This window comes from Oncorhynchus clarkii, chromosome 14 (assembly GCF_045791955.1).
Source record: "Oncorhynchus clarkii lewisi isolate Uvic-CL-2024 chromosome 14, UVic_Ocla_1.0, whole genome shotgun sequence".
NCBI classification, from domain to species: domain Eukaryota; kingdom Metazoa; phylum Chordata; class Actinopteri; order Salmoniformes; family Salmonidae; genus Oncorhynchus; species Oncorhynchus clarkii.
Window position 1 is genome coordinate 31,970,870 of NC_092160.1, and position 16,915 is coordinate 31,987,784.

Consider the following 16,915-nt stretch of genomic DNA (forward strand, 5'->3'; position numbering starts at 1 on the left):
GATTGGTGTTGACAGCCTCCACAAATCAGAGTTGGATTGGTGTTGACAGCCTCCACAAATCAAAGAGTTGGATTGGTGTTGACAGCCTCCACAAATCAAAGAGTTGGATTGGTGTTGACAGCCTCCACAAATCAGTTGGATTGGTGTTGACAGCCTCCACAAATCAGAGTTGGATTGGTGTTGACAGCCTCCACAAATCAGAGTTGGATTGGTGTTGACAGCCTCCACAAATCAGTTGGATTGGTGTTGACAGCCTCCACAAATCAGTTGGATTGGTGTTGACAGCCTCCACAAATCAGAGTTGGATTGGTGTTGACAGCCTCCACAAATCAGAGTTGGATTGGTGTTGACAGCCTCCACAAATCAGAGTTGGATTGGTGTTGACAGCCTCCACAAATCAGTTGGATTGGTGTTGACAGCCTCCACAAATCAGAGTTGGATTGGTGTTGACATGAGCTGGAGGGAGTTTCTGCGTCCCAGTCATTTCCTTTCTAATCTGTGATGGGAACAAATACACACTACAGAGAAAGGAGAGATAATTGGGGTGAACGATTCTGTGTGCTGTTGTAACGGTGGTGGGTGAACGACAGGTCGGTCTTTAAATGTGACGTGTTCCCGTACAGGTGAGACCCTGGCGTCACGCGTGGCAGCCTCTCAGCTGCAGTGTCTGGGCTGTCCCGAGCTCATCGCCCACACCAGACAGGAATATGAGGACGTGGCTGTCAAACTGGGCTGTGACATGGAATAGTAAGGACCTCTGACTAACACACACTCTCCAGCTAGCGCTGTCTCTCAATCTGCCTCCCTCTCTTCTCTCTCTCAATCTGCCTCCCTCTCTTCTCTCTCTCAATCTGCCTCCCTCTCTTCTGTCTCAATCTGCCTCCCTCTCTTCTCTCTCTCAATCTGCCTCCCTCTCTTCTCTCTCTCAATCTGCCTCCCTCTCTTCTCTCTCTCAATCTGCCTCCCTCTCTTCTCTCTCTCAATCTGCCTCCCTCTCTTCTCTCTCTCAATCTGCCTCCCTCTCTTCTGTCTCAATCTGCCTCCCTCTCTTCTCTCTCTCAATCTGCCTGCCTCCCTCTCTTCTCTCTCTCAATCTGCCTGCCTCCCTCTCTTCTCTCTCTCAATCTGCCTGCCTCCCTCTCTTCTCTCTCTCAATCTGCCTGCCTCCCTCTCTTCTCTCTCTCAATCTGCCTGCCTCCCTCTCTTCTCTCTCTCAATCTGCCTGCCTCCCTCTCTTCTCTCTCTCAATCTGCCTGCCTCCCTCTCTTCTCTCTCTCAATCTGCCTGCCTCCCTCTCTTCTCTCTCTCAATCTGCCTGCCTCCCTCTCTTCTCTCTCTCAATCTGCCTGCCTCCCTCTCTTCTCTCTCTCAATCTGCCTGCCTCCCTCTCTTCTCTCTCTCAATCTGCCTGCCTCCCTCTCTTCTCTCTCTCAATCTGCCTGCCTCCCCTCTTCTCTCTCTCAATCTGCCTGCCTCCCCTCTTCTCTCACTCAATATGCCTGCCTCCCCTCTTCTCACCATTGCTGTAACTGACCCGGTTCTCCCCCCAGTCTGAAGATGATCCGGTCCCGTGTGTGGAAGCAGCGTATCTGCAGCCCTCTGTTCAACACCAAGCAGTACACTATGGATCTGGAGAAGCTCTACCTGCAGATGTGGGAGCGTCACGCCAGCGGCAGCAAGCCAGACCACCTGGTCAAACTGCAGCCCGTCGAGAGCAGTGAGAGCGCCTGAAGTCCCAGACCCAGGGTGTGTCCCAAATGGCACCCTATTCTCTATATAGTACACTGCCTATGACCGAGGCCCGAGACATAGGTAGTGCACTACAAAAAGGAACATGGTGCTTTATGAGACACGACCCCCCCTGAACCAGACGTCCCATCGATCGATGCACGTCGCCCCCACCCTGACCTCTAACCCCCAGACCTCTTAACTCCAGTCCCTCCAGAGCAGCAGAAGCATCTGTGCTTGAACTCTGACCCCCAATCGCCCCTAACCCACCACTCTGCCCCTCCTGCCCAAAGCCTAGCGCCTATCTGCTCCCCTTTAGCCCCCTTCATCCCTGCCTCCCTCCCCTGTGACTTGGACTCTTGTCTGTTGTAGAGCCTGCAGGTGTGTCTCCCTCTACCCCCTCCCTGCCATTCACCTCCCTCGTCATCATATGCCATCCATGTTGGTTTCCCTGAGCCAGACTGAGCCAGAACCACTCTGCCCTTCACCTGAGACTCTTCCCCCAAACCACAGCATCCACACTGGGTACGAGAGGAGGAACACCCCTTCGCCATCCCTCCCTCCATACAGCGCCTAGAAGCTTTTTCACTTCCCTTCTGTGTGTGTATATGGGACTCGTTAGGGCCTTGAGGTTTGAGAGCCAGTCCCAAGCCTCCATGTAATAATTGAATATGTAATAAGAGGTTGATGTTATAAGAGTACAAAGGGACTGTGTTGCACCGCAGTTTGAAGATCTAGTCACTCGTCTTGAACTAAAAACATTGAATCAGCTTAAACATGTTAAAACATTGTCTTTAGTTTGCAGCTGCTCTTGGTAACTCTGCCAGGATTTGAGTAGATGGTTTCATTATCAGATTTCAGAGAGAAAGATCATAACCACTTCCTCCCCCCCCCCCCCCACCCAAATGCCAACTTAAGGATTTTGTCATGTGTCAATGTAAGATAACAAAAAATATTCTCGATGGCTTTGTCCTCTTGTTCGATGTCACGCACTATGCTTGTTAAGACCAAACCTTGTGGATAAAGAGGAGTTTCAGTACTACCCCATTGGAATGGCCCTGTTTTTCTTTCACCCTTAGTTATGCTGCTCCTCTCCCCCATGCAATGATTGATTTTTATCACTCAAACCAGGAATGGCCTAGGTAAGTATTTTCTGAGCAGTTTTAGTTTTGTACTCTTGCCTTTGTTTTATTGAAGCTCTGTCTGGTATGCTGCAAGGCTCTGACTCCATGTCTGTTGAAATAATAAAGAAATAAGGCCAACCTCTTGGAATGTGTGGATCATTTTACTACCTTAATCAGGGTCGTGTTGGAGCACATTCACCCATATTGCTTCCACCTTACAGATCTGTTTTTGTTTTACTCAATTTGGTATAAAATCTATTTAGAATTTAAACTACACAAGACACGATGGGAACTGTGGCATTTTTCAAAGCTGTAAATAGATTTTCTAAATGTAACATCCTATAGTAGTGTAATAGTTAAGAAACAGCAAATGCGTTCATCAAAATAAAACTGCCTGCTAAACAATATAAATACACGGGACTCCCCTTCAAATGAGTGGATTTGGCTTTTTCAGCAACACCTGTTGCTGATGTGTACAATCAAGTACACAGCCATGCAATCTCCATAGACAAACATTGCCAGTAGAATGGCCTTAATAAAGAGCTCGGTGACTTTCAATGTGGCACTGTCATAGGATTCCACCTTTCCAACAAGTCCGTTCATATTGTTTATGCCCTGCTGAAACAGCCCCGGTCAACTGCAAGTGCTGTTATTGTGAAGTGGAAACGTCTAGGAGCAACAACGGCTCAGCCGCGAAGTGGTAGGCCACACAAGCACACAGAACGGGACCGCCGAGTGCTATAGCGTGTAAAACATCTTTGGGGAATGCCAGGAGAACACTACGTGCCCCAATGCATCGTGCCAACTAAGTTTGGAGGAGGAACAATGTTCTGGGGCTGTTTCATGGTTCGGGCTAGGCCTCTTAGTACCAGTGAAGGGAAATCTTAATGCTACAGCATACAATGACATTCTAGATGATTCTGCGCTTTCAACTTCGGCAACAGTTTGGAGAAGGCCCTTTCCTGTTTCGGCATGACAATGACCCCGGGCGTAAAGCGTGGTCCATACAGAAGTGTTTTGTCGAGATAGCTGTGGAAGAACTTTACTGGCCTGGACAGAGCCCTGACCTCACCCCCAATGAACACCTTTGGGATGAATTGGAACGCAAGGCCTAATTTCCCAAAATCAGTGCCCGACCTCACTAATGCTCTTGTGTCTGAATGGAAGCAAGTCCCAGCAATGTTCCAACATCTAATAGGAAACCTCAGAAGAGTGGAGGCTGTTACAGCAACAAAGGGGGGAACTAACTCCATATTAATACCCATGATTTTGGAATGAGGTGATCAGGTGTCCACATACTTTTGGTAATGTAGTGTATGTTTACTTATTCAAGTGAGCTAGTGTATTTGGACCTGCATTGTTATGTTGAATGATGTCATGATTTTAGGCCTGAGAAACAAGACTCCCTGGTCTGATGAAACCAAGATTGAACTCTCTGACCCAAATGCCAAGCATCACATCTTGAGGAAACCTGGCAACATCCCTACGGTTTAGCGTGGTGGCAGCATCATACTGTGGGGATGTTTTACAGCGGCAGGGACTGGGAGACTAATCAGGATTGAGGGGAAGATGTACAGAGAACCTTGACGACAACCTGCTCCAGAGGGCTCAGGACCTCAGACTGGATAGAAGGTTCACCCTCCAACAGGACCACGATCCTACGCACACAGCTAAGAACGCAGGAGTGGCTTTGGGACAAGTCTCAATGTCCTTGATTGGCCCAGCCAGAGCCCGGACTTGAACCCGATCGAACATCTCTGGAGAGACCTGAAAATAGCTGTGCAGCAATGCTCCCCATCCAACATGACAGAACTTGAGAGGATCTGCAGAGAATAATGGGAGAAACTCCCCAAATACAGGTGTGCCAAGCTTATAGGGTCATACCCAAGAAGACTCGAGGCTGAAATCGCTGCCAAAGGTGCTTAAACACAGTACTGAGTAAAGGGTCTGAATACTTACGTAAATGGGATTTTTCCGTTTTTTTTATTTGGAATACATTTGCAAACATTTCTGCAATCCTGTTTTTGCTTTGTCATTATGTGTTATTGTATTTTCCTCAATCTACACACATCTAATCCATGTTTAGAATAAGGCTGTAACAAAATTTGGAAAAAGTGAATGAATGCACTAATTTCAGCCAATAGTTTTGAAGCTGGTACCCATTTTTTGTGTACTACATCATCCAATTGTGTACTATTTCATCCATTTCGTGTGATGTTACAAATCCAATTGTGCAATATGTTATGCTTAAGATCCAGGAGGGCATCTTTAAGTTAAAGTATGTGCACTACTTCATCACGCACTGATTTTTAAAATCTGCAACAAGTCTTGTTTGGTGGAACCACGCCACGGGTGGGTAACCGCACATGTTTTCTTTATGCAAACTAGAATATTTGCATGGAAATATGTCGCCATGGAAACCTACCTCATGTAATTTACATATGGTGTAATGTGTTGCTGCTTGTGGGATGACCATCCACATTAGTTTCAGTTCATGACTGAAGCATTTCTAAACTATGTTCTACAACAGTCTATAGGTACATCATTCATTTTAAAATTCCAAATAAATATATAGCAATAGAAGATTGCGGCATTAACCGCGATTTTGCACCACAAACAATGCCGACCTTCATGTTATGGAGAAGGTTGTACTTTCTCCTTGTCCCGCCACTTTTCTCAGCTCTTGATGTTTGACCTTGATGGCTGTTTTAAAGGAACCCTTGATCACTGTGCCACGGCTGCAAATAGATACCACAGGAGATCGTTAAATCAAATGGCAGTAATACAGTGGGGCAAAAAGTATTTGGTCAGCCACCAATTGTGCAAGTTCTCCCACTTAAAAAGATGAGAGGCCTGTAATTTTCATCATAGGTACACTTCAACTATGACAGACAAAATGAGAAAAAAAATCCAGAAAATTACATTGTAGGATTTTTAATGAATTTATTTGCAAATTATGGTGGAAAATAAGTATTTGGTCACCTACAAACAAGCAAGATTTCTGGCTCTCACAGACCTGTAACAACTTCTTTAAGAGGCTCCTCTGTCCTCCACTCGTTACCTGTATTAATTGCACCTGTTTGAACTTGTTATCAGTATAAAAGACACCTGTCCACAACCTCAAACAGTCACACTCCAAACTCCACTATGGCCAAGACCAAAGAGCTGTCAAAGGACACCAGAAACAAAATTGTAGACCTGCACCAGGCTGGGAAGACTGAATCTGCAATAGGTAAGCAGCTTGGTTTGAAGAAATCAACTGTGGGAGCAATTATTAGGAAATGGAAGACATACAAGACCACTGATAATCTCCCTCGATCTGGGGCTCCATGCGAAATCTCACCCTGTGGGGTCAAAATGATCACAAGGAACGGTGAGCAAAAATCCCAGAACCACACGGGGGGACCTAGTGAATGACATGCAGAGAGCTGGGACCAAAGTAACAAAGCCTACCATCAGTAACACACTACGCCGCCAGGGACTCAAATCCTGCAGTGCCAGACGTGTCCCCCTGCTTAAGCCAGTACATGTCCAGGCCCGTCTGAAGTTTCCTAGAGAGTATTTGGATGATCCAGAAGAAGATTGGGAGAATGTCATATGGTCAGATGAAACCAAAATATAACTTTTTGGTAAAAACTCAACTCGTCGTGTTTGGAGGACAAAGAGTGCTGAGTTGCATCCAAAGAACACCATACCTACTGTGAAGCATGGGGGTGGAAACATCATGCTTTGGGGCTGTTTTTCTGCAAAGGGACCAGGACGACTGATCCGTGTAAAGGAAAGAATGAATGGGGCCATGTATCGTGAGATTTTGAGTGAAAACCTCCTTCCATCAGCAAGGGCATTGAAGATGAAACGTGGCTGGGTCTTTCAGCATGACAATGATCCCCAAACACACCAACCGGGCAACGAAGGAGTGGCTTCGTAAGAAGCATTTCAATGTCCTGCAGTCTCCAGATCTCAACCCCATAGAAAATCTTTGGAGGGAGTTGAAAGTCCATGTTGCCCAGCAACAGCCCCAAAACATCACTGCTCTAGAGGAGATCTGCATGGAGGAATGGGCCAAAATACCAGTAACAGTGTGTGAAAACCTTGTGAAGACTTACAGAAAAGGGTTAGGATCAGTGATGAGGATGAGTGCTCACTAAATGCAGGCGCATTTTTTTTAACAAGTGCCAGAGTTCCAGGATTCACAAGATACATGTACACCGTTGAAAAATATATTCAAATTACACACACACGCCTCAAAGTATTCTCTTTCCTGGCATAACCCTTTCTCCTCACTGTCAAATGAGAGCTTCGTATAGCCTTACAGGAAACTGATCAACCAATCAATTATTACATGGCTTCAGTAAGGCAATAAATCACAGGTAAGACATTCAGGCAATACCATCCGAATTCCCATAAAAAGTACACATTTCAATAAGCAGTGTGAACCCTTGTCCAAAGGACATGGAATTAAACCATACAAACTATCCTCCCCTGGGATAATTCCCCAGTGTCGCACATCTCCAAACAATCTGTTTGACCGCTGACTTCCAGACCAGGAAGCGCCAGAATCCTCGCCCAACACGAGAGACAGGAAGTTAATTACACAAACCTTTACAATTTCAGTGGTTAAAACAAAAAGAGAATCCCAGGACTGAAACGTGAGATCAATTGTCTGGGGCCAAGATAATCTCCCCTTTCGTCTAAGAAAGTCATGACCATCATGCGTTTAGCGGAAAAGGAATCATTTGGTACATGTATTAAACTATGAGTTTGAACAACTCCAGTGTCCTTGCTTAGGGGGTCCGGGGTCCTCCCCCGGGATAATTTGTATGTTGAAGGACTGAGAAGCTGAGTCATTCTACTCTAAAATCAATGACAAAATGTCACCACCTGAAATATAATTTCCACCTCCAGAAATGGGCCCAAAAACATATTGGTATAAACAATGTTTAAATTATTTTCAGATATTGGACTATGCATAAAGCCTAGGCATGGTCCGTCTACATTATCAGATGAGCCATTAGCAATAAGCATCATCGCCTATAGCCAACTGATGAAAGGTTTTATAATCTACATTTACCCCCATTGAACCAAACATCCCGATTGTTATTATAAATGTATAAATAATTATTCACACAAAAAAGGTTTCTATTTAAAATAAGTATTTAACTTCCTTTCTTCCCCCTTTAAGAGCTCTGTTGCACCTAAAGCTTGAAACTCTGCATTTGTTTAACGATGCCACACGCGATTTGAAGGAGTAGAGAAATAAACGTGGTAGCAATGTAAAACTGGGTTCCCCCTAATTTTTTTAAGGGACAAAACTGCTTTCAAACGTGTTTTTGCGAGATAACATTAAGAATTGCTGTACATTGACTGCTTGTCAGAGAACAGGTTTCCCTCCTATGGCTCCCACAACTTGAATGCACCTCGAGATGAATATTTATCTCACATAGAACACACAACAAGCATAAATGGATCAACTATTCTACTATGTGGTTGTCTGATTTTGTTTTAATAAAAATATTACATGACAAAAACAGTAGCACTGGAAAGTTCCATCCTGAGTTAAGTTAGGGCTTTGAAACACTTTTCCAGCAGCTACAAACAGCTGTCTGAGTTAAAGCGCTGTGCATTATAGAGACTATTTCATTCTGTTCATCTAAACATCAGTGTCATCAACAACCATGCATGTTGGTTCAGTGCATTTTTATAGTGACGGGCGTGCAGCTTCATCACATTCCATCTCATTCTCACTGTAGTCAGAAGAATGTCCTCCTCTCCTCAGAATCCGCCTGCTCTCCTCAACCTTCACACGCAGCATTTCTACACACACAGAGACAGAGAGAGAACATCATGCATCAAATATACTGAAGCCACGTCAGACTCGAACCAGGGTCCAGCGACTGTCAACCCAACATCTTAGCTGTTACGTAAAGTGATCAAATCAAACTATTTGTCACACGCGCAGAATACAACAGGTGTAGACCTTACCGTGAAATGCTTACTTACAAGCCCTTAACCAACAGTGCAGTTCAAGAGTTAAGGAAATATTTACCAAATAAACTTGAGAAAAAAAAAGTAACAACATAAGAATAACGAGGCTATATACAGGAGGTACCTTTACCGAGTCAGTGTGCGGGGGTACAGGTTAGTTGAGGTCATTTGTACCTGTAGGTGGGGGTGAAGTGACTATGCAGAGATAAAACAGATCCAAACCCCTTGATGAGGTCACTAGGTGTTGGGTTAAGGTCAGATGCTTCAATATTGTAAATGAATAAAGGCACCCCCTCCTTTTGGTGAGGTTTGGTGGTTGCTTAGGTGCTGCCCATGCTAAAACTAACTATGGTCCAAATGCACCCTTTCTCTATGGACTCAGGTAGCCAAGCGGTTCAGAGCATTGGGCCAGTAACCAAAAGGTGGCTAGTTTGAATCCCAGAGCCGACTAGATGAACAATCTGTCGATGTGCCCTTGAGCAATGCATTTCACCCTAATTGCCCTGTAAGCCACTCTGGATAAGAGCGTCTGCGAAATGTAAATGGACTCACCCCGAGCGGGTGGAATGGACTCACCCCGAGCGGGTGGAATGGACTCACCCGGAGCATGGAATGGACTCACCCGGAGCATGGAATGGACTCACCCGGAGCATGGAATGGACTCACCCGGAGCATGGAATGGACTCACCCGGAGCATGGAATGGACTCACCCGGAGCATGAAATGGACTTACCCGGAGCATGGAATGGACTTACCCGGAGCATGGAATGGACTCACCCGGAGCATGAAATGGACTCACCCGGAGCATGGACGTCACACTGCCTGAGTCTGCACTTCTGTCTGATCTTATTGGATCCTCCAAACTTCTTCATGTCTTTACAGAAATCACACTGAGCACATTCCTCAGTCCTCCTGCATGGCTCACACTCCCCACACATACGGAATGAACGCTTCTGCACACATGGGAATCACACGGGAATCACACTACAGGGTGTTCTCTGTATATAAAAGGCTTGGGCAGGTCATTATATCTATCTATCTATCTATCTATATATCTATCTATCTATATCTATATATAAATAAGTGATGGAGAAACACCGTAAACGTATCCATGGCAAAATGCATAGAATTACAGGACATTTGCTTTAAAACTGCAGCATTTTCTCTCAGCTCCATGTCAGAACGTATAGGATTGCAGGAAATTTGCTTTAAAAACACAAATTCCCTCAGACGTCAAGATCTCAAAAGTGTTCTTGCCCAGAGCCTGGAAAGAATTCAGCCGTGTCGACCCGTCCATTGACCCACCCACCACCTAAACCCCTTTTAAATCCAGGATCTCCCCCTGGGTCACTTCTGGTGACTCTTTAAAAAAGGACATTCTACTTCAAAATGAATTCAGATTAAATTGTGAACACCATATTAAAATGTTTTCCCTGTCAAAGACTTATAACATGTAGACCAACAGATGCAGCGTAGCTGCTTTTAATAAATAGGCTGAAGCGTGGGGTTGGCATCTGCATTTACCCCCAAAAAACGAAATTCAGCACATATACATAGTAACTTAAAAGAGCGTCTCGGCAGAACTAAGATATGCCACAGAACTAAGATATGCCACAGAACTAAGATATACCACAGAACTAACTCTGCTAAGTGAATATAGGGGAAACCCTGTACATTCTGAAGTATTTTCCACACTGGCATTATATCATCTTTGTGTGCATTAGTGAATATAGGGGAAACCCTGTACATTCTGAAGTATTTTCCACACTGGCATTATATCATATTTGTGTGCATTAGTGAATATAGGGGAAACCCTGTACATTCTGAAGTATTTTCCACACTGGCATTATATCATCTTTGTGTGCATTAGTGAATATAGGGGAAACCCTGTACATTCTGAAGTATTTTCCACACTGGCATTATATCATCTTTGTGTGCATTTTCCATACATATTAAATAAAAGAAAACATTTGACACAAAAGTCTTCCTACACACCTTGGATTTACCCCTCCTGCCTCCAGTTCTGGTATGGAACCTTTCTCCTTTCTTTGTCTGTTTTCTCTTTGATTCGAGTGTCTTAAATCCTGATTGTTGTCCTCCACTCTCCACCTCATCACTTTTCCTGTTTTCACCCTGAGCTGCTGAACAGTCTGGAGTTACTGCGGAGAGGGGCTGAGAGTCACTGGCTGGTTCTGATACTCTGTAGTCCTCTACATCAGGTTCTAGTTTGATCTCTATAGATGTGTTGGTGAGTAGAGAGTCCTTCTCTCTGTCCTCCACAGTTTGGGTTTGGTGAAGATGTGAGGGCTGAGATGGGTTCTCCTGATCACAGTCACTTTCCACACAGGAAGAAGTGAATATGGAGTCTTTGGTATCCAAGAGCTCTAGAAGCTCATCTTCCTCCTGACTGGTAAGCAGTTCCTCTTTAATCAGTCTGGGCTCTGGGCCCTCATGAATCAGCCTGACTCGCCACTCCTGCTCACAGTCCTGCTGCTCAGTGGGAACATCCTCTTCAGATTTGAGGAACGTGAGCTGCTGGGGATCTGATAGAGAAACAATAGGACATATAAAGTTGCTAATAATTCAATAGAGGATTTCAATCTAAAGCTGAATGCGAAGTTCTTTCCTCTGGTCCCTGAAACATGTCATTGAAATATGTAGAAAAAGCTAAAGTTAGCTTGCTAATTTATAATTTCTGTTTTACTGGATTTAGAACCGTGTAACGGTATAGCTTCTGTCCCCCGCCCCTACCTGGGCTCGAACCAGGGACTCTCTGCATACAGACAACAGTCATCCTCGAAGCATCGTTACTCATCGCTCTATTAAAACCGCAGCCTTTGCAGAGCAAGGGGAAGAACTACTTCAAGGTTTCAGAGAGAGTGACGTCACCGATTGACCCGCTAGCTAAATGATTCAACAATACAATTGCAGTCATGAACAATTCTCTTTGTGAAACCGAAGTGAAATGGCTAGCTAGTTAGCGGTAGTGCACGCTAATAGTGTTTCAATTGGTGACGTCACTAGCTCTGAGACCTTGAAGTAGTTGTTCCCCTTGCTCTGCAAGGGCTGCGGTTTTAATGGAGCGATGAGTAACGATGCTTCGAGGATGACTGTTGTCTGTATGCAGAGAGTCCCTGGTTCGAGGAGAGGGACGGAAGTTATACTGTTACATTTCCAACATTAACCTGCTGTCTTTCTGATGTTTTTAAATTCAGCTAATGCCCCCAAACCAGGCGCGAACTGCACTCGCCAGCAGTGAATTGCGACGAGTGAGGAGTGCCGGTGGAGCATTATTGTCTCAGCTTCCTAAAGAAAAATCTGGCTTCCAAAAACGAAAAGAAAGAGGAGAGAAAAGAAAGGGTAAAAGTGTGTCACCCAACTCTTCACAAAGGAAGGTGGGTGTAGTCCGTGAGTGGTGGAAATGAACCTGTTTAGCTTAGTTAATAGTGAAATAGGCTACTAGTGTTTACATTTCGCTCCTCCTGTAGCTGACATTTAATCAATGCAGGCAAACTTTTAGCAAGCTATCCCTTGCCTGGTGCCAGGCCCAACAGATGCAGCTTCAGGCTCAGCAGCCCTATCTCCCCATCAACCAGCCCCGTCTCCCCATCCCCATGAACCAGCCCTACTCCCAACTGAAGGAGGTGAGCAGCATTGTGTTGAATGGCATGTCATTTGGCATAATTGCAGATACTGCAATGCATTGAGGACAGGAATGTGATTCTCCAGTCAGGAAAAATCTCACTTGACACAGAAGGCAGCCAATATCAGAGCCTTAAAGGAAGAGATGAATGGGAGTCTCTCCTGTCTGATGCAACACTGATTGCAACATAAATGGATGCTGCACCTCAATTCAGCAAGGAATACAGCCACCAGAGGAAAAGGAAGAGATTCCATGATGAGACCTCTCAAGAAAGTGACTTTGCTAGTAAGAAGGCTCGGCGCTGGGCTCTAGATGAGTAAGGCTGAGCGAGGGTCAGTGATAACTGTTTAATGGCTATGGATATTGGATCACTACACACATGATGCCCACAGGCTGAGAACACTATGGCATTGCGGTTGGTGATCTTCGGCTTGTGTGCGGCTGCTCGGCCAAAAACCTATTTCATTAAGCTCCCGACTAACAGTTATTGTGCTGACCGCCGTTGTTGATCCTAGACGCTTCCACTTCACAATAACAACACTTACAGACGCCCGGAGCAGATCTAGAAGGGCCAAAATTTGACAAACTGTTGGAAAGATTGCATTATATGACAGTGCCACGTTAAAAGTTACTGAGCTCTAAGGCCTCCCGGGTGGCGCAGTGGATAAGGGCGCTGTACTGCAGGGCCAGTTGTGCCATCAGAGTCCCTGGGTTCGTGCCCAGGCTCTGTCGTAACCGGCCGCGACCGGGAGGTCTGTGGGGTGACGCACAATTGGCCTAGGTTAGGGTTGGTCGGTAGGGATCTCCTTGTCTCATCGCGCACCAGTGACTCCTGTGGCGGGCCGGGCGCAGTGCGCGCTAGCCAAGGTTGCCGGGGGCACGGTGTAGTCTCTGACACATTGGTGCGGCTGGGTTGGATGTGCACTGTGTTAAGAAGCAGTACGGCTGTGTATCGGAGGACGCATGACATTCAGCCTTCGTCTCTCCCGAGCCCGTACGGGAGTTGTAGCAATGAGACAAGATAGTAGCTACTACAACAATTGGATACCATGAAATTGGGGAGAAAAAAGGGGTAAAAATCAACAAACAAAAAAAAGCTACGGCCAATGTTTGTCTATGTGGCTGTGTACTCGATTTTATACACCTGTCAGCGACGGGATTACTGAAATAGCTTATCCACATAATTGTGTGTATATTTCACAGCAATTTAGACGATACAACTCCAGGGTCTACGTCCTGCACAAACATTTAGCAATCCATCTTTGGTATTTGTTACGTTCCCCAGTTTATGTGTTGTAGTTTGTGTATTTGCATGTGTTTTATTTCAGGAAATGGCTTCCTGAAATCCCTCAAGCAGCTGATTGGTTGACTCCAGGGCTAATTGGAGAGCTGACCCCGCCCCCTCGTCAAGACACAGCTGTCTCCAATTACACATTAATTCTGAAGCTATATAAAAGCCAGTGTTCTGTTCAGGAGAGAGATTTGGAGGTAGGGATTGCTGAGAGAGATTTTGCTGAGGTCATTGCAGAGTGATTGATTGTGATAGAGAATTTTGCTGGAGGTTGATTTGCTGGGAGTTCATTGCTGGGAAGTTGGTATGTTTTGTGAGTTTGTTGCTCATAGAGCTTATTTGATGTACTTTGTTTCTTAGTTTGTTTGTGAAATTGTTTAATATTCTGTTTCATTTGTTCCCAGGGGAGAAGGGGAAGGCACCTTGGGAGTGTTTAGGCAAGAGGCCCGTAGTATATTCACTGTCTAGGCACACTAGGTAAGACCTGGGCGGACCACCCCCTGTATTTTGGTTAGGGCACCAGGTGGTGCTAAATTAGGTAAGTAGTGGGCAGGCAGGTAAGATAGGAGAGGGGGCTTTGAGATTTACTTTCTTTGCTTTGGCTCCGTCCAGCCCCTTTTCCCCATATTACCGTGTACAGGAATAAAGTCCTTGTAAAACGGTACCACATTCTGTCTGTTGTCATTCTTACTCGCACCTACAGTCCATACCTTTTTCACTTCACGGAGAGTTTAGTTGTAGCAGGGTGTTGCGTTCCCTCTTCATAGAGGCGTGCGTAACAGTATTGTACAGTTGATTTCTAAATGTATCTTCCGTCATTATGATGACTAAACTTGTATACTAACTCCACCAATATGAAGTAAAAGGGATGTGTAATTCCACTGAATTTTATGGGGTGAAAATGCAAGTTTGTGTAAGGTGAGTTAGAGACAAACTGTCAACATTAGGGAAATTAGCGCGATATACAACTTGATATGGAAAAATAATTAAACATGTCAATTTAGGATGATAGTATGTTGCCCACACAAAGTATTGCAACAATGACATCCATTTTTCAGTCATTGAACCTTTTATGCTCTCAATCACAATTGAACCAGCGCTCTAAACTAGCCTCCATCCAGTCTGTGCAGCCTGAATGCTTATACTTCCTTAGTTTAATAATGTACATGTTTTAAGTATCGACTGTAGAGCCGGAGGTTAATTTCAAAAACTTTAGCCTGCACTCAACTCCGTGAAGGAGATACTTGTCTAGCCAATACAGTAACTGGTTGTATCACAACCGGCCGTGATTGGGAGTCGCATAGGGCGGCGCAACATTGGCCCAGCGTCGTCAGGGTTTGGTAGGCTGTCATTGTAAAAAAGAATATGTTTTAACCTGACTTGTCTGGTTAAATAAAAATAAACAAAACTGGTCAATACAAACCTGCTCTGTGTAACTTTATCTCTGGGTTGAAAACCAAATCCAACAGCCTCCGCAGACGGTTATTCTCCTCCTTAGAACGGGAGATTTCTTCATACAACTCTACTACTGTTCTGTCGACCGCCACGGATATCTCTGCAACAGCCGCTGTTAGTCGTTCAGTAACATACACGTTCAGCAACTGTAGTTTAGACATTTTGACCGGAATGAAAGTCTACAAGTTGGTATTATTCTGTTCCGCCTATAACGTTACATTTGACATGGACGAAAAATACAATTGCGATAGCCTATATAAATAGCGTGCAAATATTAGCTTCGTCCTTTCTGGCAAAACGCGTTTAAACGTTTACTTTCAACCTCAACTTCAGCCTTTACCTAATATATATAAAAAACAACGCTTTCCGGTGAGATTGTGGGTGGGGTAATTCCTTATTCTACATGTCAGAGGTTTGTTCTACATACGGTATTTCTATCTGAACGTTCCAAAACGTTGCGTCATACTGAACCCGGTCTAGATCAACACTTTCTCCCTTGAAGCAAATTCACCAGAAGTTCAGTAGCGCTCACTGATAAAGTGTTGTACATCGTGAACAAATGCAGCTCTGGACAGTGGTAAGGCGACAATTGCCACTTGCAGTGCAAAAAAAACCCGATTAATTATGGACTCACATTTATTGTGGTATTGTGTTCGGAAGAAAAGTGTACTCATCACCTTGAAAGTGAAGATTTGAGACTCAATTCAATTTGTATTGCAGTAGCTCTTTTTCCAATGGTCAAATTAACTCTCAGATTAGTCCCGGGAACTATATAAAGAAACGTTGAATTTGGACATTATGCGGAAATGTGCTGCCTTTTTGAATTTTGTGTAACGTCAGTAGTCTAGTCAAGGAAGCATCATTCTAAATATATTGGTACACTCCACTATATATTGGTACACTCCATTGCCAAATAAGGTGCTTGTTTCTAAATGAAACCAGAAGGCGGTACCACCCAGCACCTCTAGAAGGGAGTGTATTTCATACCGAACCCCTCCCTTGAGGTGACGTGCCTCTACATCACGATTGTTCAAAAACTAGGGCAAAAAGAGCTAGATTTTCTACTAAAATAGTCTACCAAAATATCACTTCTGCAAGGAAATGTCAAAAAGACCTAAATTGACGTGTTTTACTATAACTAAGCCTTGATGAGAACAAACAAGAAACCCGCACACTGCTGCTAGTATCACTGCTCTTTTGATTTACGTATCGGCCTCAAGGCCTTCGTCCGGAGCTTTTGTCAGTGTTTATCATGTTCACTTGTATGTAGACATTGCTCCACCCACACGGTTGGAGTCGGGGGAAAAGAAGCAAGTGTTACCAAATATAACAATGTGAATTTCATAAGTATTCTAATAAAGTGAGTACATAAAACGTGTTAAACACGTCTGTAAAACCACAATGAGGACATTGACATTGTCATTGATTTCCAACCCATTTCCTGTATGTGGGTGGCAGAAATATTCACACTTCATGTTGTTTCACTGTGTGCAACCTCAGCATTTAATATCTACCATTTTATTTTGTGGCTGGCAGTTGGCGTGGACCAATTTGTCGCGTAAATTGCGACCTCTCCTATATACTATAAGTGGTGGATTCTTACATTGAGCTGGCAGAGCTGGGTCGCAAAAGCATTGCCCCTCTGACCAACAAGCCCCGAGACAGCTTCTATTACCAAGCACTAAGACTT

General features: G+C 44.6%; 2 protein-coding genes across 16 annotated transcripts in view; one reads left to right on the forward strand and one right to left on the reverse strand.

The window, feature by feature from the left end:
• The window catches only part of LOC139366522 (UDP-N-acetylglucosamine--peptide N-acetylglucosaminyltransferase 110 kDa subunit), a 36,090-nt gene extending 33,100 nt beyond the window's left edge, over positions 1 to 2,990 (forward strand). For all 15 annotated transcript variants that reach the window (XM_071104103.1, XM_071104105.1, XM_071104104.1 and 12 more), the window contains 2 exons: positions 624 to 747; positions 1,551 to 2,990. In XM_071104103.1, the coding sequence (XP_070960204.1) occupies positions 624 to 747; positions 1,551 to 1,731 (305 nt within the window). In that variant the 3' untranslated portion in view covers positions 1,732 to 2,990. The remainder of the gene's footprint in view (positions 1 to 623; positions 748 to 1,550) is intronic.
• Positions 2,991 to 5,780: 2,790 nt separating this feature from the next.
• Positions 5,781 to 16,066, reverse strand: LOC139366076 (uncharacterized). The gene is made up of 4 exons (XM_071103164.1): positions 15,194 to 16,066; positions 10,832 to 11,379; positions 9,636 to 9,789; positions 5,781 to 8,666 (listed from the first exon to the last, which is right to left on the reverse strand). The coding sequence occupies exons 1-4, from the start codon at positions 15,384 to 15,386 to the stop codon at positions 8,551 to 8,553; spliced, it is 1,011 nt and encodes a 336-aa protein (XP_070959265.1). The 5' UTR covers positions 15,387 to 16,066; the 3' UTR covers positions 5,781 to 8,550.
• Between the last annotated feature and the right edge of the window lie 849 nt (positions 16,067 to 16,915).

Excerpts from the sequence above, each read along its gene's own strand:
- LOC139366076 (XM_071103164.1), bottom strand. The coding sequence starts at position 15,386 with ATGTCTAAACTACAGTTGCTGAACGTGTATGTTACTGAACGACTAACA. Across the intron at positions 9,790-10,831 it reads GCAGGAGGGGTAAATCCAAG|AAGCGTTCATTCCGTATGTG; the intron begins GTGTGTAGGAAG and ends CCATGTGTGCAG. Across the intron at positions 8,667-9,635 it reads GTGTGACGTCCATGCTCCGG|AAATGCTGCGTGTGAAGGTT; the intron begins GTGAGTCCATTT and ends CTGTGTGTGTAG.